Here is a 20424-nt window from a genome sequence, read left to right on the forward strand (position 1 = left end):
GGGCAGCAATTATTTTGCTAAAAACTGTTTTAAAAAAAACCCAAAACAACATATTATGGATTTTTTTTTTTTTTTTCTTCTGAAACCCTTTTCTCTACATGAATACTGAGATGGTGAGTCTTGGAGATCCCACTAGAATCATGTTCCCCCTGGTGGTTAAAAGACAATAGTGCAATAACATGACTGAAATGGGCTCTTCCTCAAGGTTTTCAAAATGATTTTCTGTGGTAATTAATAGTATGCTGCAATAAGGCTTACAGTAAGTTAATTTCAAGCTATTTAACTTAATCTGTTTTGTTAGCTCCTTTCCTGATTTTGAAGCCTTGTAGTCAATCAAGAATTAACTCGTTCTTTATTTTTGCCCATTTGATAAAAAGTCAGCAAATTTAAATGTCAATGTATCGAACCTGAAACATTCCTTAACGCAAATAATAAAGTCACTAGAATGAAGGATATGCTTTTCAATGATCTGTCACTTTATTCTTAAATTGTGCACTTTCACAGGTAACACCACAGGTTTACCATAGCTGGTTAAATAAATAAATATATATATTTGTAATACAAAATAAAACAGTAACTGAACCTAATTATAGCCAATATGGAAAAGTATGTTTTTTTCATACATTTTTGAATTTCATTGAATTATAATGATTTTGATCTTCCAACACACTCTTCCTTTAGATAAATGACCAAAAGAAAAAGTCTGAATTATAATAAATAAATAAATAAAAATAAACATAAATTTTGCAACAGAACGCAAACTGTGATGAAGACGCAGCTTAATAAAAAGAGAAAGAACATGCATCTTCTTTATATCAATATTCAACACTTTTATATCTTTCTCTTCATCTAATCTCTCATATTGTTAATTTGCTTAAATAAGCAACAATTCCCAACAAACATTGTGCATGATCACCGCTTTGACTAAAAAACAGATCAATTTCAAACCACATGACATAATCCACACAAAAAAAAAAAAAAAAAAAAAAGAAAGAAAGGAAAATTTAGGTGTTCAAGTTTTAGGACCCTCAAAGTTTAATACACCCCATACCTGACGTAACCAGCTAAAGCATAAAAATGTTTATGACTGGAATGTTTCTTACCATAATAATCACTACAAGCCACATCTGGATATTTCAATATGCAAAATCCTGTGTTATACAGAATGCTGCTTAAAATAGCAATAAAAGATAAATATATTCAATGATGGTTACAATGTCAAAGCACGTCTATGTCTCCCAACTTGCTGGCTTCCTTAGTTATTCAGGTATGTTTGGGAATAAATATCCGAATTTTTTTTTTTTTTTACTCCTCACAGCAAGTTAGATGTTTATCCAGCTATGTTATCAGACAAATGCACACTCCTGTTCAAAGATCTGTTTGGGGTCACTAAGATTTCTAAATGTTTTTGAAAGTCTCTTAAGCTCACCAAGGCTGAAACTGAAAACTTTCTATTCTAATATATTTGAAAATGTAATTTATTCCTGTTGATGGCAAAGCTGAATTTTCAGCATCATTACTCCAGTCTTCAGTGTCACATGATCCTTCAGAAATCATTCTAATATGATTTTTTTTTTGTGTGTGGAAACCATGGTACATTTAAGTATTTTTTGATGAATAGAAAGTTCCAAAGAACAGCATTTATTTGAATTCAAATCTTTTGTAACATTATAAATGTGTTTACTGATGAATTTAATCAAAAGTGTCCTTGCTGAATAAAAGCATTCCTTTCCTTAAAAATATCTTACTGGCCCCAAACTTTTGCATGGTAGTGTATCCAAAATCTGCCCAGTGGCAGGTCAGATATTCCAGTAGATAAGCCAGTTTTCATTAAACCTTTAAGAATGTTATCTTCTAAAACATACTGAAAAACTCCAACAAGTGAATAAACAAAACACCTGCTTCAATCTGTCAGTCCATCATGTTGGAAAGGCAGGGGTATGCATGCTTTTTTTCCCAAAACAGAAAACTTACGGTATATCGTTGCTCATTAATATTTAAATATTTGCACACACTTATACACACACATAATCAACTAGGATCGATGAAGGTGGTGGGGCAAGGAGAAGGCTAGGGATGAATGGATGCTGGATGGAGACCTCAAAAAATGTTATTTCCTTTCCCAACTGCCCCAGTTCCAGTGCCCCAAACCAAAGGAGGTCGATGAAGAACTGGAGCTTGTGGGGTAACGGTTCCTGTGAGAGACATAGAAGAAAACTCACCAATAAGAGGGCCAGCAGTGCTGGGTTGTACCATTCTAGTCGCTGTGTGAGGGTTAGCCATGGGAAAGCCCATGTTGGGCATCGTCAAAGCTGAAAAGCTTGCATTCTGGGTTGGAGATGCCATATGGGCGGCAGGCACCCCAAAGGATGAGTTTAAGGGGGAGAGGCCACTGGAACAGGGTGTCATGGTATTAAAACCAAAATAATTTGGAATTGATGGCTGTGCAACAGAACCGCCTGCATTTGATATGCTGCCGCCCAATGGCCTGGTAATACCTGTGGCTGGCAAAACACCTGGGAAGGATGAAAGTTGAAAGTGTGCAAACCAAAAAGGGATGATGGGGAGGGAGCGAGGGAGGGAGAAGGGAAATGGATAGCATATAGAAGCAGGGATAAAGAAGGTTGAGATGGGATCAACATCAGCTACGCACAGGTTATGTTCTGACTATATGAACTCTAGGCTTGTAAAACATTGCATCACAAACACTCAAAAATAAACAGATAACTATACAGTGCTTCTCTCTTTTATTCTCAGTCGCGCTTATTGTCAGTGTCTCTCTCTCTCTCTCTCTCTCAGCCCTCCTTACCCGGGGCTTTTTGAGTGGGGATGGAGCTGAGAGGGGGCTGTTTCGGTTTGGGCTTGACTGACATAAGAGAGTCCAAGTCCACCAATGAAGCACCTTCTCCGAGGAAGGACGCTGGCTTTTTGGTCTCCTCAGCAGGTTTTGCAGAAGTGTCACCTATTGATAGAAAAATAATTCAGACAAAATAAACTATCTTGTGCTATTGAAACAAGGGAAAAGCACTCAAATGTTCCTTACCTTTGGAAAAAATATTTCTTATTTTATTCACTACTTTTCAGTAAGATTTTTTAAATACTATTTTTATTCAGCAAGAACGCATTTCAATCATGACAACTCCAGGAATAGTTTTTGCCATATTCAGTAGCATGCTATGTTAATGTATTTGGTCTTGGCAGACTTGATCTGCTACGCTGCTGTTGATTATTGCATGTGTGAGCATGTAAAATATGCTGCTGCCGCATAAATAGACATCAATCCATACATACATAAGTAGCAGATCTAGGCAGGTGGAGCTGGGGGAGGTGGACGGGTTCAGAGGAATTCTGATAGTGTGCTGCAAGACCCAGTTTACAGCAAACAATGAGCCAGACTATTTAAATGTTGAGCAAGCGATCTGATTGGCTGCAGGATCAGCAGAGGCCATCAGATTGTGCCATGTGTTAATTATGTGATTGCTTGAAGATTGCATGCAGATCAGCCCGCGTCCTCTAGAGTTTCATGACTGTACTGTATAATCGTTAAATTGATCAAAAGTGACAGTAAAGACTTTATGTTAAACAGATTTGTTTTTATAGAAATGCTGTTCTATTGTATCTTGGTTTTCAAGGAAACACTAAGCAGCACAACCTGTATGAATTTCTTTCTTCTGCTGAACATAAAGAATGTTTTTTTGAAGAATGTCAATAACCAGACAGTTGAGGGAAAGGTAGGAAAAAAATACTATGGAAGTCAATGGGGTCCATCAACTTTGGTTACCAACATTCTTTAAAATATGTTCTTTTGAGTTCAGCAGAAAAAAGAAATTAATACAGGTTTGAAACAACTTGAGGGTGTGTAAATGATGACAGAATTTAAATTTTTAAGTGAACTATTCCTTTAAGACAAAATTGACCATGAAAAATAAGATTTGAGACCGCAGAAACAAATGGAGAAAAAAAGCATTAGTACCGTTCTCAGAGGAACCTCCCCATGGATCTGATCCACCACCATCACCGAAAGGGTCACCAGTTGTCATAGCAGCTGATGGGGCACCCCAGGGGTCACTCGCAGCGGGGGGTGAAGATGCTGAGAGTAAGAAATACAATGATTAGCTAGGAAAAGTGAGCTTGTATTGATATTCTTCTGAAAGTACATTTATTTTGTTAGTTTAACCAATCAAACGGAGCATGTGAACATCTGACATACAATAACACCATCACTATTAACTTAATAGTGTTTCGTTTAAACTGTAATCTACATTTACACTGCTGTTCAAAAGTTTGAGGTCGGTAAGATCTCATATGCTCACCAAAGCAGCATTAATATTTGATCAAAAATACAGTAAAAACAGTAATACATAGTATAGTAATATTATACAGCATAACTGTTTTCTGTTTTATTGTTTATTCCTTTCATGATCAAATCATTCTAATATGCTGATTAGGTGCTCAAGAAACATTTCTTCTTATTATCAATGTTTTTCTGGAAACCATGCGACTTTTTTTTCAGGATTATCTGATGAACAGGAAGTTCAAAAGAACATCATTGATTTGAAATTAAAATCTTTTCTGTCACTTTTGATCAATTTAATGCATCGTTGCTAAATAAAGGTGTTAATTACTTTTAAAAGAAAAAAAAAGTTATTGAACCCAAACTTTTGTAAATTCACCAAATTTTGAAGCAATTGTCAGTGGGACAGCAAAAAGCTCATTATTTGTGATGTACCTGTTCTTCAATCCAGTCACTTTCTTACCTGCTGTGCCCCAAGGGTCATTATCTGCTTTTAAACCATCACCAAATGGATCAGACTTGACTGGTGATGCCCCCCACGGGTCAGAGTTTGCAGGTGCTGAATCCTGTACACTATCCGCCGGTGCTCCCCATGGATCTGACGCTGCTGAGTCTTTCGCCGTTTCAGCCCCCCATGGATCATTTGTTGAATTATCCTCTGGAATTCCAGCAGAGTCACCCCATGGGTCGCTGGCAGAAGGTGGAGAACCATTCTCGGCACTGGCAGATCTTCCCCATGGATCATTGGATGTGGGTGCAGATCCGTTTTTCCCATCAGCAGATTCACCCCAAGGATTAGAAGCTGAACTGGATTCCTTTGCATCATCAGACGATGCCCCCCACGGGTCGTTGGTACCAGGGGCGGATTCGTTGGATGTGTCGGATGGGGCTCCCCAGGGGTCCGAGCTGGACGGAGGTGCTGCTGTTGCTGCTTTTTCCCAAAGATCTGGCTCCGTGTCACCTTCCTTTGCCTGAATCCACAAATTTCCATCATGTCAGCTTAGACAGTCTGATAATAGTGAGATACTGTGATATCACTTCATTTTAATGTAATAAAGTTTCTCTGAGTAATTGATCAGTCTGTCTTACCCGTCTCTCTGCCTCTTTCCTCTCGGCCTCCAGACGTTTCTGCTCCTCCTTCTTCTTGGCCATGGCAGCGGTCAGGTCAGCCACCGATGGGATGTTGTCCAGGGAGGGCAGCCCTGTATACGGGGGGATCTCTGGCTTTTCTTTTTCTGGTCCTGCAGCAGAGGACGCTGACATAAAAAAGAGAGTTAAACAGATATAAATTAAAAAAGAATTAAAAAAAGACCAAGAAGTCACTACTATTCAAAAGTTAGAGGTGGAGGGAATTAATAATTTTATTCAGCAAGGATGCATTAAATTCATAAAAAGTCACAGTCAAGACATTTAATATGTTACAAAAACTTTCTATAAAAAAAACAACAACTTTCTATTCATCAAATAATCTTGAAAACATTTATCCTAGCTTACACAGAAATATTAAGCAGCATGAATGTTTAACATTGATAATAATAAGAAATGTTTCTTGAGTAGCAAATCAGCATATTAGAATAATTTCTGAAGAATCATGTGACACTGACGACTGGAGTAATGATGCTGAAAAGTCAGCTTTGAATTCTGCTAATTTAATATGATGTGAAGCTCCTTTATGCAAGACAAGTGCTTATGGGTTCATGAGTCTTACCACTGGGAGCCTTTGTCAGCTTGTCTTTTGTCTTCATAGCAGAATCCCTCTCCTCTTTCCTCTTATCCTCATCCTCAATCAGCACCATCACTATCTTAGCCTTTTCTCTCACATTCACCCCCTACAAAGAGCAAATCCATTATCCATAAGCTTTTAGACCTTTATCCTCTATTATTAATGTGATGAGTGTAGAAGAATCGAATATTTTGCAATACCTGGTCTTTTCCATCCTTGTCTGTGAAGCGGTATTCTACTAGGATTTTGATAATGTGAATGTTCTCCACACACTGCTGAGGGATACGGTCAGAGCCCGTTTTCAATAGATATTCAAGAAGGGTTAAAGACTGTTGAAGAAAAAAAGAGAAAAACATGATCTGTTAGAGGTTTTGACAATCCTTTCCTTGAGTTCCTTCCATAAGTTTTTAATGTTTTAGAGAGAAGTCTCTTAAGCTCACCAAGCCACCAATCATTTATTTGATCAAAAATACAGTAAAATATATTGTGAAATTACATTTTAAAACAACATTTTTATTTGTATATATTTTAAAATTTAAATGAGTCCTATGACGTCAAAGCTGAATTTTAGCCATTACTCCAATCTTCAGGGTCAAATCATTCTAATATACTGATTTGCTGTTTAAGAATCACTTTTTATTATTATTAATGTTGAAAACTGTTAAATATTTTTGTGGAAACTGTGATACATTTATTTTCAGGATTATTTGATTAATCTGAAGTTTAAAAGAACAGCATTTATCTGGAATATAATTTTTTTGTAAGAATTTGAAACTCTTTGAGTTTTGATCAATTTAATGCATCCTCACTGAATTATATCCAGGGAGTTGCTTTACGTTGGTTTTCCCCATATGTTAATGAACTAACCTTTTCTTTTAATATTGATAGTCACTCCTCATTGTCAACACCGATTACATGTGGCATCCCACAAGGCTCTATTTTGGGTCCTCTGCTTTTTTGTTTTCTCTATATGCTTCCTCTAGGCTCAAGCTTTCAAAAGTACAGTGTAGCTTATCATTGTTATGCTGATGATACACAACTTCACCTTCCTGTCAGGTCAAATGATTGTTGTTCCATCAGTAATCTCATCTCTTGTTTTGAGGAAGTTAAATTATGGATGTCTGACAATTTCCTCAAGCTTAATGAGAATAAAACTGAGGCCATTGGTTTTGGTTCTTTGCTGTGTATCACTGACCTTGAAAATCAGTTAGGTACTCTGTTTGTTTAACCTTGCATGATAGAGTTAAAAACTTGGGTGTCATCTAAGATTCAGACTTTTTATTTGATAAGTAGATAAATGCTGTTATTAAAGGAAGCTTTTTACATCTCAGGTCCATTGCCAAATTAAAACAGTTCGTCTGTCAGAAGGACTTGGAAATAGAAATTCATGCACTTATCACATCCCAGTTGGATTACTGCAATGCTTATATGTGGGTTTGTCTCAGTCTACTTTTTCATGTCTGCAATTAAGCATACAAGGAATATAGAGCATATCACCCCTGTTCTCCCTTCCCTACATTGGTTACCAGTTAGCTATAGAGATCAAATTTAAGGTTCTGGTGTATGCTATTAATGCCTTGCATGGTCTAGCTCCACAATTCATTGCTGATCTTCTTAAACTTTATTCTGTACCTAGGTCTCTTCATACAAATTTTCTGTTCCACAACCTGCTTGAGATCCAAGGGTGATTAGGCGTTTGTAGTTGTGGCCCCCAGGTTGTGGAATGCACATTTGTTTTTTGTTAGATCTTCTTCCATACTGGCAATATTTAAATCTAGGTTGAAGACACATGTTTCTCCTTACCCTATGACGTGGTTTGAGATGTTTTTATTTGCATGTTTTACAATGTTTTATGAGATTTGTTTTTTTTAAACACTTTGCCTATTTTTTGTATTTCTTATTGATTGTACAGCACTTTGGTATAAGATTTGTTGTTTTTAAATGTGCTTTATAAATAAACTTGAAACTTAAACTTTCTTTAAAAAAAATGGTGTTCTATTATTATTATTACTAATACAATAAAAAAAAAAAAAGGGTGTTAAGGGTGTTTTGGGCCCCTTTAAAATGTAATTCTACATGATGCTTAACCAGCACCACTAAATATAGTGTAACTCAATCTCTCTTTCTGTATCTCTCTTTGTCTCTCACTCTCTCGATATCAAAACAAAAGCTCCAAGTAAACATCAGAGGAAGAAACATCATGGCAGTGAAGCTGAATGGAAAATCCTGCCTGCACATAATCAAACACTGCAGCGGCAGCATCAATGGTCCTGCTGACAGAAAAAAACCCAGCCACCAATCAGGTAACATGATCGGGTGCGCAATAGAGTCACAAAAACGATCACTTGCTATAAATATTCAATCGGTCTGAGCAGGCAAGCAAGCTCAGAATCCGGTTCCTTAAACCCGGTGACCGTTCTCTTCAGTTCTCTCCTTCACTCACCTTGTACACGTGCCTCCAATTCTTGTCATCATTGAGGCGTTTCCAGAGCATGGCCAAAATCTCGTTACAGGCCACCACATTGTAGGTCAGGTCCGAGATGTCGGCCATCTGGGAGCTCGATGGCCCCCAGGGGTCGTTAGAGGTCGCTTCCCGAACCTACAAAACATATCCAACGTATAAAACATAAAACACTAACCAATAACTCAGAGTTTCCTGTCTCAACAAAGTAAATTAATCTGCACTGGGTACAAGATACACTTAGAATAGCTTACTACTAAGAAGAAAATATTTCAGTATAGAAATACGTATAGTATAAAAATTGTATCCCACAATGCAATGACCTTCAAATTAAATTATACTGTAGGTGTCTTTCATTTGAAAGACACATTTCTAGCATCTGTAAAACTGCATTTTTCCATCTTAAAAATATATCTAAATTACGACACATGCAGAAAAGTTAGTTCATGCGTTCATGACCTCAAGGCTAGATTATTGTAATGCTCTACTGGGTGGCTGCCCTGCACGCTTAATAAACAAACTCCAGCTGGTTCAAAACGCAACAGCTAGAGTTCTCACTAGAATCAGGAAGTATGACCATATTAGCCCGGATCTGTCAACATTGCATTGGCTCCCTATTAAACATTGCATACATTTTAAAATCTTGCTAATACTTACAAAGCCCTAAATGGCTTAGCTCCTCAGTACTTGAGCGAGCTCTTAACGCATTATAGTCCTTCATGTCTATTGCGATCAAAAAATTCTGACCAGTTGATAATATACAAAGAATAACAAAATAGACTGCAGGCGGTAGATCCTTTTTCTATTTAGCACCTAAACTCTGGAACAGTCTTCCTAACCTTGTTCGGGAAGCAGACATGATACAGCATGTCAGTTTAAATATAGACTAAAAACATCTCTTTAACCAGGCATACACGTAAAACATTATTATAATTCACACCTGTTAAAGGATTGTTAGGTTGCATAAATGAGGTCAACTGGAACCGGGAACACTTCCTATAACACCCGATGTACTTGTTACATCGTAACAAGAATGGCATCTACGCTAATATTAGTCTCTCTGTTTATTCCGAGGTTACCGTAGTCAGCCGGATCCGGTCCATATCCAGATCAGATGGTGGACCTACACCAAGACACAACCACAACGCAGCCCTGAACGTCAGCAAAGATCCTCTCAACTAGACAATCCCCTGTGAAGGCATGGTCGACATGACAGCCATCGGCACAGATCATCAGCAGAGACCACAAGAACCAGACAGGTCGTCCGCACAGACCCTACGGCCAGCTTCAGCTCCACACCGACAAGATGAACGATCTTCAAGCAAAAGGAACTGGGTGAATATTTGAATGCTATCGATCCGCAATCTGATTTCAGCATGAATCATGATCAGATCGTGTTCGTTCGTTGGCCAGAGGAGAACTGGCCCCCAGACTGAGCCTGGTTTTCCCAAGGATTTTTTTCTCCATTCTGTCATGGAGTTTGGGTTCCTTGCCACTGTTGTCTCAGGCTTGCATAGTTGGGGACACTCAATATTCAACAATATTATTGATTTGATTTCACTGACACTATCGGATGAAAACTGAACTGAGCTGGACGATGACGTCACTGTTTCCTGCAGAACTGCGTTAAAGTTGAAATGAACTAATTTAATAATTGATTATCTTTACAACGGAACTGAATCAACACTGAACTGACATCAGCTGAACAATGACACTATTTTCTTTCAGAGCTGCTGTACAGCCGAAATGAGCTGTTTGCGTCATTGAATCATTATTTTACTGTTACCACCGTAAAGCTGCTTTGAAACAATCTTATTGTATAAAGCGCTATATAAATAAAGGTGACTTGACTTATAATTGATACAAACAAAAGTCTCACCTTGAAGACTTGAATGGCGTTGACAAAAGAGTAAGAGGAAAAACTCACCTTGACCTCTGCCTCAGAGAAGTTCTGAACAAGATTCTTCAGTTGGCGTCGCAGCATTGAGTGAGTCATGATGGCTGTTTTGTCCTAGACCTTTTAAAGGATTTAAGTTTTGTTTTTTTTTGTTGTAAAATACACATTGTTCAATAAAAATGCAAATAGGCTCATCATTGTTAATCATTGCAAATACAGCACATGGATCAAAAACGGCTTCTTATATATCATAATCATTGTTTGATAACTTTGATAATTAGGAAACAGAGCCTTCATAATACAGCATCAGGCACTATTAGTTGTGTTATTAGTCTAGCCTATTTATAATAGAAGTTATATATCAGAGCCAGTGTTAATTTAGTTTTATTGAGATAATATTACAGTTTTTATTTATATTTTGAATTGGTTTTTATTTTAATATTTTCTGTTTTCATTTTCAATTGTACTAAAAATTGTAGTAATTTTGTTGGGGTTTTTATATATATATTTCTTTTCCATTTTTTTAATATATCTATATAGTTATTCATTTTTATTTTATTTTTAGTTATTAACTAAAGTTAAACTAAATGAAAATGAGAAATGCTGCCTTGGCAATTAGCTGAAATCAAATATGTTTAAGTTTTTCTATTTTATTAAATAAAAAATATTATTTATTAGCTTTTAATTTTATTTTATTTAAAGTTCACAATTTTGTATGGTTTTACTTTTAGTTACTGTATTAATTAAATTAACCCTATAACATCTGCTATTATGAACAGTTTATTAACAATATCACACATGCAAATAAAATTAAAAGGATATACATCATTGAATTATTTTGCTCCACTTACCTGCTAAGTAAAGGATGTAAAAATGGCTGTTGACTGAATTTCTCAATCGCTGACAGGCACTTCAGTCCATGAGCCTTTCCCTATGGATACTTTATGGACCTATACAGCATAAATATGAGGATAGACTCTGTAACTATGGTGTTTCGATGAAATATTTCGACCAAAAATTTACATTCTGTCAAAGTTAGTAGAAAAATAAGGATTATTTTATTTATATGCTATTCTCTGGTATATAGAATATAGCATATATTCTATTTATTAATAATTTATAAGAGTTAACATCAACAGCCAATATCCTTTCAAACAGCATTATCCTGCTATCAATATAATGCTTGATTTTATGCTATTTTCAACAGCAAATCCAATCTGTACTGAGAAAATTTCCCAAATGCTATGTGATCCAAATGATCCCTGATTTATTTATCAGTAGGATAGATAGACATCCTACCAATGCTGGCTGCAGACACCAAACACCTCTAAAGTAATGTGTGCATGAAAGCATCGTTTGATGACAATCACTATGACAGACATGACATGAATTAGATCGCTGTTATACACAATAAACTGCGAGACTGTCGCATCATGTCTGATCGTGCCCTGACTGTAATCTGACGCCTGCAAAAGCTGATATTGGTTTGGAATGGACAGCCATCGCCTTAAAAACAGGAGGATAATAACAATGCATGATCATACACTGCGTCTTAGCTAAAGATTTACATATAGAATCGCTTCTTACGTCAGCTCAGCGACACAATTTCGGATAGATTGATGGATACATATAATACATATATATTTATATTGTAATATACCAACCTTTTGGGAGAATGGACAGGAGAGGTGATGATGAGAGGCTTTTCCAAAAGCGGAAATTTCCGCTTCCGTTTACGGCTACCTGTCAAAAAACGAACGTAGCCTCCCTACTGAATATTCATGAGGTGGGAGTGGCGGATTGCATTGCGTGAACGCACGCTGGTCAGTGATTATTGATGAGTGGGCGTGGCTATGTGGTTACATTGAAACCACAAGGGTAAACAAACACAGGATTTGTGTTGTTGTTGTTGCTGCTGCATGAAAGCCCTTTGATAAAAAAAAGACAATAAACAAAATAATATATGAATAATGAATGTAAACGGTTTGTTAAATGTGCCACTTGGTTTGGAATACCAAAGGGATGCGAACATGCGATGAAAAATCCGCTAATCCCAACACCATGTTTGCGGTTGCACTGAGCCCGGTTTCCATATCAATGAGTCGATCCTTTCATTCTCAGATCTGAGGAAGCGTGATGCGTCATTCTCAAGCTCGTGCCTGAGGCATCGTTGACGTCACTGACGCTCCGATGCCTGTAGAAGCGGCTGGCCCGCAATAACAAATTGGATGAAGACAGAAATATTACTCGCATTCATTGAAATCAGTTCAAGATGGCGTCCGAGGGGGAATACGAGTCAATTCTGTGCGTAAAACCAGATGTCAGTGTTTACCGCATACCGCCGAGGGCGTCGAATCGCGGATACAGGTGAATTAAAGGATGTGCGGGCCTGTGCCCATGGCAGGTGTTTGTAATGTCAATAATGTTGTAATACGCAATACGTTTTTGTCTTGTTTGTATCAGCACCATACGTCTATTTCGAACAAGATTTTATATTAAACAATACATGTATCGCATTTAATTATTATTCTGTGGACTGGTATGTCGCAGAGACATTGACCATACAGTTCTGCTGATAGAGGGGAAACATCTTGTGATGTCAGATGCTTGGTCTGTTTGACGACTAGCTTATGCATCTTAATAGGAATTGGTCAAGAGTAAACAACTGAAAATGTCATTACAATTAATAATTACAATTAACATGACATTTTCATGCCATTGTAGTAGATAGAGCATCTGTCATTTGTATTATTATTATTATTATTATCATTATGGTTGTAATAATATGGTATTGTGTTAATGTGAGGTGTGTTTTCCATGTATACGTTATGTGATCCAGTTTATAGTATAATTAGTCCTAATAGCTCTTGCCCACAGAGAATGTGATGCTTCAGTGACACACATTCCTCCTCTAAAATACCAGTTGTATTCCCTCAGTAGGAGCCTATAGTGTTGTTCTAATAGCTCTGGAAATTGCAATAATACTTCTGGATTTGCCATAAACTGTGGAAATGGGTTAAATGTCTTCTGTTCCCACCAAACTAAAAGCTTGAACCCAATGAGCTGCTATTTGTGTGAATCGCATGAAGCCTGTCATGTTTGGACCCCCCCCCAAAAAAAAAAAGAATAAAAATGAAGCCTATTTTTGGACCATTAAAGTCTCATGAAATTGAAGTAGCGAGTAGCGACAGATCTTTTCTTCCATATTGTGATGTACATTTGAGTATAAAGGATTATTGAAATAATAAGATCAATATCATGCATTTAAAAAACAGGTAGGGAGAATATTAATTTCACACTGATTTTGCTTTGTGACACCATTGTTGTGACAATCAATCACTTTTCCCCAGTACACATTACTATAATGTGTTAGATTATAACAACAAAAATTTTACAAAAATTAAAATTGTATCATTTACTCACCTTCATGTCGTTCCAAACCCATAATACTTAAACTTTGAAACACAATTTAAGATATTAAGGTTTCTGCCCCTCTATGTTCCTCTTCAGGTAACCAAATCTTAGAAGATCCAAAAAAGGCATAAAGGAATTGTAAAACAAATCCATATGAATCGAACGATTTTATCCAAGTTTTGTAAAGTGATGGAATAGCTTTATATAATGAACCGATTTGAATTTGGCAATTTAACAATGATTAACACATATACATAGAGCACATCACACATGGTAAACACGGAAGCTCAAACACGCGTGGGTGATGCGCGAGAACCAATGAAGTTTGTTCTAGCGTGTGATGCATGCAAAGTCTTATAGGGTTGGGATGAGTAAATGATGCCAATTTTCATTTTTGGGTGAACTTAACTATCCCTTTAAACTCCCCCTAAAGATGTTTCCATAGAAAACCCATCTAGAGTATGAAAAATACACAATTTGATGGACCTGAAATGACATTTCTGCTGTGATAATGGCAGGGCGGCTGACTGGAAGCTGGACACTCCTGATTGGACAGGTCGTTTGCGCATAACAGCAAAGGGGAAGGTGGCTTATATCAAACTGGAGGACAAAGTCTCAGGTTAGAAATCTGCGTACTGATGCAAAAGAAAAAAAATCTAAATTGAATGTTTGGTTGGATGACTCTCAGAGACATTTGTTCAGCCAAATAAGCTCCTGGATGTCCTTCTTTCATCATTGACTTCAGGTGAGCTGTTTGCTCAAGCACCGATTACGGAATACCCTGGCATTGCCTTGGAGACTGTCAGCGATTCTAGTCGCTATTTTGTTCTCCGTATTCAGGATGACAATGGTGAGTGTATCATCTTACTTTACTTACCCTGTATCTTACCGTACTGGGAAATAGGTTATACTTCACTGCTATGCTACAGTTTAGATAAGCATTATCCATTTTAGGTCGGAGTGCGTTCATTGGCGTTGGATTCGGAGACAGAGGTGATTCTTTTGACTTCAATGTCGCCTTGCAGGATCATTTCAAGTGAGTTTCTATTAAAAATCATGTAGACATTATGACTGGAAATGCTTTTGTATTTGCATTGACACCTTGGATGCCATTTGATGCTTTTACTTAATTCCCTTTGGGCATAATAAGCAGTTTTAGCAGCTACAGTTTTTGATTTTCTTTTTAAAATATTAAATTTTTTCTTCATTTTTCTTTCTGTAAGGTGGGTTAAACAGGAGGATGAACTTAGCAAAAGTTCTCAGTCTGCAGACTCAGGACCCAAACTGGATCTAGGCTTCAAAGAGGGACAGACCATCACACTGAATATCGGGGTAAAACAGCTGAAAACTTCTTTTGTAATGAGATTTTTATTTATTTTTGTCAGATTTTGGCTTTAATAGCTCTAGTGTTGCATCACTACATGTTCAGAAGAATATATGATTATATGTTAGAGGCAATATGATTTTTCATGTTCACATATTGTAAATATACAGTTTGTGTTAAATTAGAGAAATGTTTCTTTGTATTTAGCAAGGTAAAAAGAGAGACAAACCCCGCCCTCAGAGCTCAGGAGGCTTTGGGCTCCTCCCTCCACCTCCAGGGGGAAAGATAGCACCTCCTCCTTCGTCCAATCACAACACAGAACAGCCATCAGGAGGCGCACAGACAGGTACATCATTTGACCTCATTACTAATATATGAACTAATTTGTGCATCCTCTTTTCTTTGATGCCATGGATAAGGTAAATATGTAATATATTAATTCTGAGTTCAACAAGGAGAGGAGCTCGCACACATAATAGTAGAACATTTCTTACAAAAAAAACAACTTTATTTAGAGGACAAATGCAAAGACAAAACGCTTTCGATCAGTGTTGTAACCATATATTAATTCTGTAAATGTAAAACATAAATTCTCAGCCTGACAATTAATTTTTAATAATATCTCACCCACTCTAAATGCATGCACATGCAGACAAACACACATATACATTTTACAGATATTTGATAACATTTTTCTCTTTTTTTTTTCTTTTCTTCTTGATCTCATGTTCTTTCCCTACTCTTAGGATGTTTATTAGAACTGGACAGCAGTAACTCTAATACAGTGGTTCAGTCAAACCCCAGCTCTGACCTATGGGGAGATTTCTCCAGCTCTGCAAGGTAACATGATTCTTGACCATTGAATAAGTTCCTGTACTCAGATATTACTACTAATCACTAAGGGCCAGATTTACTCACCGCTAACACAAACTCTATTTTGGCAAACTATAAAAGGCATGGACGTAGCTCAAACAGTAGAGCGTTGGTGCTTGCAACGCCAAGGTCATGGGTTCGATTCCTAGGGAAAGCAAGAACTGATAAGTTAAGGTGTAAGGTAAATGTGTACCTTGAAATGCAGTGTAAGTTGCTTTAGTTAAAAGCATCTGCCAAATGTAAAATGTAAAAATGTATTTTGGAGGCTGACCTTATTGCATATGCATTTGTTGGAGTTTCCCTTTCAGGTGCAAAATATATAGGAGTAGAGTATTTAAATAAATATCACAATGTGATTTACTAAGGTTTGTGTCAATTAACTGGTTTTTGCGTTATTATTTAACTCCCAAAAAAGCATGTCTTGACCCGTTTTACACTTGACATGCTGCGATAGTTGCTGTAGGAGGAGGCATCACAGAGAAGGGAGAGATTTTTCTCCACTCGTGTTCATTAATTTGGAATGCCACAGGAAAACGTTATCCGAACATATCCTTTTCCAAGACACTTTTTTTTTTTAATTCACTGTGCCTGTGTTATTAGTAGATTACCTACACCTAGTCTCATGTAGCCAGACCTTTAGACTGATGGCAGAAGGTCTGGACTCCATCGCAGCTTTCAAGGACCGCCAAGAGAACGTCTGACCGACACGTAAAGCAACCAATCACAGTTAGTTTTGTACCGCATTATGTTTAGGGGCATAAAAATGTGAAGTTGAAACGATAACAGACTTCCGTGCATCTAATAAATTATTAATTCAAGAACGATGTGCAAGTTTCCTGCAACAATGGCGCTGTGCTCTATAGGTATGTTTCCATCACACTGTTTTTATGCGCATTTTGAAGTATCGCATCAGAAACGAGTGATGGAAATGCAACATTTCGGGGAAAAAATCCCTTAATTCTGACCACCTGCGAATTGAGAGCGGCGGGGTTGTCATCACACGTTATTTGCACGCACATACACATCAAAATAACATTCAGCTAGTGACTACTTGACGTGTGGCTGAGCAGTGTAGCGAAAGGATTATCATATTATTCTGTCTTGTATTAATACACAAAAATGGAAAACGGCTCTCAGACGGGAACTGACTCTCAGCCTTCACTTAAAGGAGGCGGCTCATAGAGCCGGCTCGTTCGCGAACGACACATCACTACTGTTTCCGCTGATAGTGTTTTATTTACTGTTGGTTACTAGGTTACCAATACCACCGTCATCCGCTCGAACAACTTGATGGAAACGCACCTAATTTGCATGTTTGTTTTTTGCAAACTTTGAAAAGATTCGCTTCACGTTTGGATGGAAACCCAGCTATTATCACAGTTGTAAACACAATGGCTTTCTTTTTCCATGAGGGGGTTTGGCTTTGTTTCTAGGCGGACTGTTAAAAAACAAGATCTCCCAAAAATCCTGGAGAATTCGACCAATAAGATGACGACTTCTAAACTCCAGAAGTGTTTCCCAATTTGTGTGCCATATGCATCAGACGTTCAGCCAATACTACGCTAATTTGCGCTGCTCTTGGTAGATTGCTTATGTTGGTCATTATGGAAATGAGCTGGATGTGTCTGTATTGCATTGTCAGTAGATCACCCACAGAACTTTCCATTCTCTTCTGTGCATTTATGAGATTCAAGTCTAATTGCTGTTTAGTAAATCTGGCCCTAAATATTTTCAAACCACTACATGTGTTAGTGTGCAAAAGTATGTAAAAGCTGGAATAATCTTTTTCTTTCTTTCTTTCTTTCTTTCTTTCTTTCTTTCTTTCTTTCTTTCTTTCTTTCTTTCTTTCTTTCTTTCTTTCAGCTCTGTTCCTCCTCCAGCATCACGCCAAGACCCCTCTTCTGGGAACTGGGTCCAGTTCTGAAAAAGTTTCGTCATCTTTCATTCCATTATTGTTCCCATTCCTTCATCAGAACTACTGCAATTAAAAGATACTGGATACTAGTATGGAACGTTAGAGGCAAGCTGTATGTAAAGCTGCTAATCTTAGCAGAGCACAGAGGTGAGAAATAGGCTATTAAGGATTCTGTTGGTCTTATAAAACAAATCAGCCAACTAAAATTATGAAAAAGATTGTATAAAAAGATGGGCGTACTATGTGAAACTTTATGGTAATGTTTTTTTGAAGACTGTTTCAGTATCTTTACATTTGTCCACAAAGTGTTGGATGTGTCCACTTTGTTGTCATAACTTGTATGTGTTTGTCTTTGGTTTTGAAGGAGTGAATATGCGTGTGAGTGGTAGAGATGGATTGAAAGTGTAGAATTTAAATGAGGCCTGGATATGTCAAGAGCTTAACATCCTATGTGTCATAAGAATATATAAAATCTGTACAGTATAAATCTACATAAATATTGGTTGAAGGCCACAATGTAGAAAAATTATGTCCCTCAAATATAGGGATTATGTCTAGATATCCATTACTTATCCATATCGTCATTTACTTGAGTAACTTGAGTGTTAAACAAAAATAAAATATACAAAAGAACTATAATGAACATTGCTTCACATGTGATTTTTTTAAATATTTTATATATAATCTCTGTGGAATATGATTCTCAAAAATATTAGGATTTGCCATACCAGTCTATGGAAAATATCTAAAATGTAGCTAAAATGCCAAGCCTAACCTACCCTAGCCTAAAGCTTATAGCGTGGAAACAAATACAAGCATATTACTGTAGTAGAAGGAAATCCAAGGCACTCTTCTTTAGAAAATTATAAAAAGCCTTTATTGGACTGGATATTTCATTTTCATTTAATGAAATAGCCAGTCTAATAAAGGCTTTTTATAATTTTCTAAAGAAGAGTGCCTTGGATTTCCTTCTACTACATTTTACTGAATTCCCGACCCCAAAGAGCACCTTCGAAAACCCTTTTTTTGAACTCCTTGAGCACCCTGGACATTTTTTCTCTTTACAAGCATATTACTGTTTATGAGGTCCAATGTTATTTGAATTAGAATTTGCTATTTCAAATGTATATAATTTCTCATTTTGTCTGTTATCAGATTTCAAGGCCCTCTGCTCCACGTACAACAGTTTGCTGATATGTTGTCCTTACAAAAATGTCCATAGTCTTCCACCATAATAACATAGTACAGTTACAGTGTGTGCATAATTATTAGGCAAGTCAATATTCTGATCGTATGTTTTTTCCAAGCACAACACCAAGGCAAACTCCAAGTAGGTTGCAGTTCTGGAAAATGGTGGCACTGGAGACTAAAGGATTCCTGATGGTCTCACGTCTAATTCTTCACCTTAATTCTTTAAGTTTTTTCAGTTAATAACTTTTCTTCTCAACCTGTTGTTTTGTGACCCTGCTTGCCCCAATGAGCATGAACTTTTTAATGTATGTTAAATCTCTATTTTGACCCATTTTACCTGTAAAAGAAAACCTTAAATTTCACTTCCAGCCCTGGTTAACAATTATATATTACTTACAAAAGATTATACACAAAATAGTAGTTATATTTGTTAATATATTGATAAAATATTGATTTATAATAATGGATGCACTGTATTACAACAATCATGAAATACATATTCTGAAATATATTCTTTTTAATCTATTATGGCCTTACAGTAATTGTATACTAATTTGTTTGTAGGCAGACAACATTGTTACCATGACAAATTTACAATTCTTCTAACCAAAATATTATAAATATATAAAATTCAAATATAACTTCCTCATGTTAGTATGTCTCCTTAAGCATTAACATATGCTTCATTGATTTGAGTAATTAGCTTGTGCAAGTGTGTTGAGGGATTATCTGTATATCACATTTATTTTGTATTCAGTCACTCTTAAATATTTGGCACAAGTATATTAAAGTAAATATTTCTTATGTTTTCATGTAAATATTTCTTCAAATGCTTTTAGCATGGGGTTGTGCGCTAGTCCAGGTGAGTTGAACTCTCTTAGCTTTTGCCTTAACCTAGAATGGAAATCTTATATATCATTTTTAATCGAAAATGGCTTTTTGTTTACTCAGCGAATGTCACTGAAACGTGAAAGCTACTGAATTTTGGAAGTAAATAATAAAATCACTATAATTACAGATGGTTAATCTATCTCACATTTTTGTGAGCTTTGTGCCTAGCAGTTTCTACTGGAAAATCCAGTTTAAGATGGTAAATGTTGTTGTGGACCATGGTAGTTGGTCTAAGATTGGCCATTAGTCATGTGCAAGACCAGCAATAAATCAGCTAAACACAGCTACCAGAATCTGCGCTTATGCTGTATTTTCCAGCTGATGACCTTAGGGCACATAACAGAGTCTGTTTCCATCACTTATATCTATCTCAGAAAACATCTTGTACGCTTCCTTTTTGCAGACTTTTCCTAGCTCAGCTGCTTTGATTAGTTGAGAAAG

General features: G+C 36.7%; 2 protein-coding genes across 2 annotated transcripts; one reads left to right on the top strand and one right to left on the bottom strand.

Moving 5' to 3' along the window:
• Positions 1-455: 455 nt before the first annotated feature.
• epn1b (epsin 1b) lies at positions 456-12130 on the bottom strand. The gene is made up of 10 exons (XM_084131868.1): positions 12040-12130; positions 11227-11325; positions 10406-10495; positions 8461-8616; positions 6218-6346; positions 6003-6123; positions 5384-5550; positions 4758-5265; positions 3974-4090; positions 456-2962 (listed from the first exon to the last, which is right to left on the bottom strand). The coding sequence occupies exons 3-10, from the start codon at positions 10472-10474 to the stop codon at positions 2796-2798; spliced, it is 1434 nt and encodes a 477-aa protein (XP_083987994.1). The 5' UTR covers positions 10475-10495; positions 11227-11325; positions 12040-12130; the 3' UTR covers positions 456-2795.
• An 88-nt stretch (positions 12131-12218) lies between these two features.
• Positions 12219-18544, top strand: necap1 (NECAP endocytosis associated 1). The gene is made up of 8 exons (XM_084131984.1): positions 12219-12742; positions 14308-14408; positions 14535-14639; positions 14744-14825; positions 15013-15121; positions 15321-15459; positions 15860-15953; positions 17850-18544. The coding sequence occupies exons 1-8, from the start codon at positions 12648-12650 to the stop codon at positions 17908-17910; spliced, it is 786 nt and encodes a 261-aa protein (XP_083988110.1). The 5' UTR covers positions 12219-12647; the 3' UTR covers positions 17911-18544.
• The last annotated feature ends 1880 nt before the right edge of the window (positions 18545-20424 follow it).

The sequence above is a fragment of the Abramis brama genome (assembly GCF_963993115.1).
Source record: "Abramis brama genome assembly, chromosome: 12".
NCBI lineage: Eukaryota > Metazoa > Chordata > Actinopteri > Cypriniformes > Leuciscidae > Abramis > Abramis brama.

Excerpts from the sequence above, each read along its gene's own strand:
- necap1 (XM_084131984.1), top strand. The coding sequence starts at position 12,648 with ATGGCGTCCGAGGGGGAATACGAGTCAATTCTGTGCGTAAAACCAGAT. Across the intron at positions 15,460-15,859 it reads ATCAGGAGGCGCACAGACAG|GATGTTTATTAGAACTGGAC; the intron begins GTACATCATTTG and ends CCCTACTCTTAG. Across the intron at positions 15,954-17,849 it reads GATTTCTCCAGCTCTGCAAG|CTCTGTTCCTCCTCCAGCAT; the intron begins GTAACATGATTC and ends TCTTTCTTTCAG.
- epn1b (XM_084131868.1), bottom strand. The coding sequence starts at position 10,474 with ATGACTCACTCAATGCTGCGACGCCAACTGAAGAATCTTGTTCAGAAC. Across the intron at positions 8,617-10,405 it reads TCTCTGAGGCAGAGGTCAAG|GTTCGGGAAGCGACCTCTAA; the intron begins GTGAGTTTTTCC and ends TATGTTTTGTAG. Across the intron at positions 6,124-6,217 it reads ACAAGGATGGAAAAGACCAG|GGGGTGAATGTGAGAGAAAA; the intron begins GTATTGCAAAAT and ends TGCTCTTTGTAG.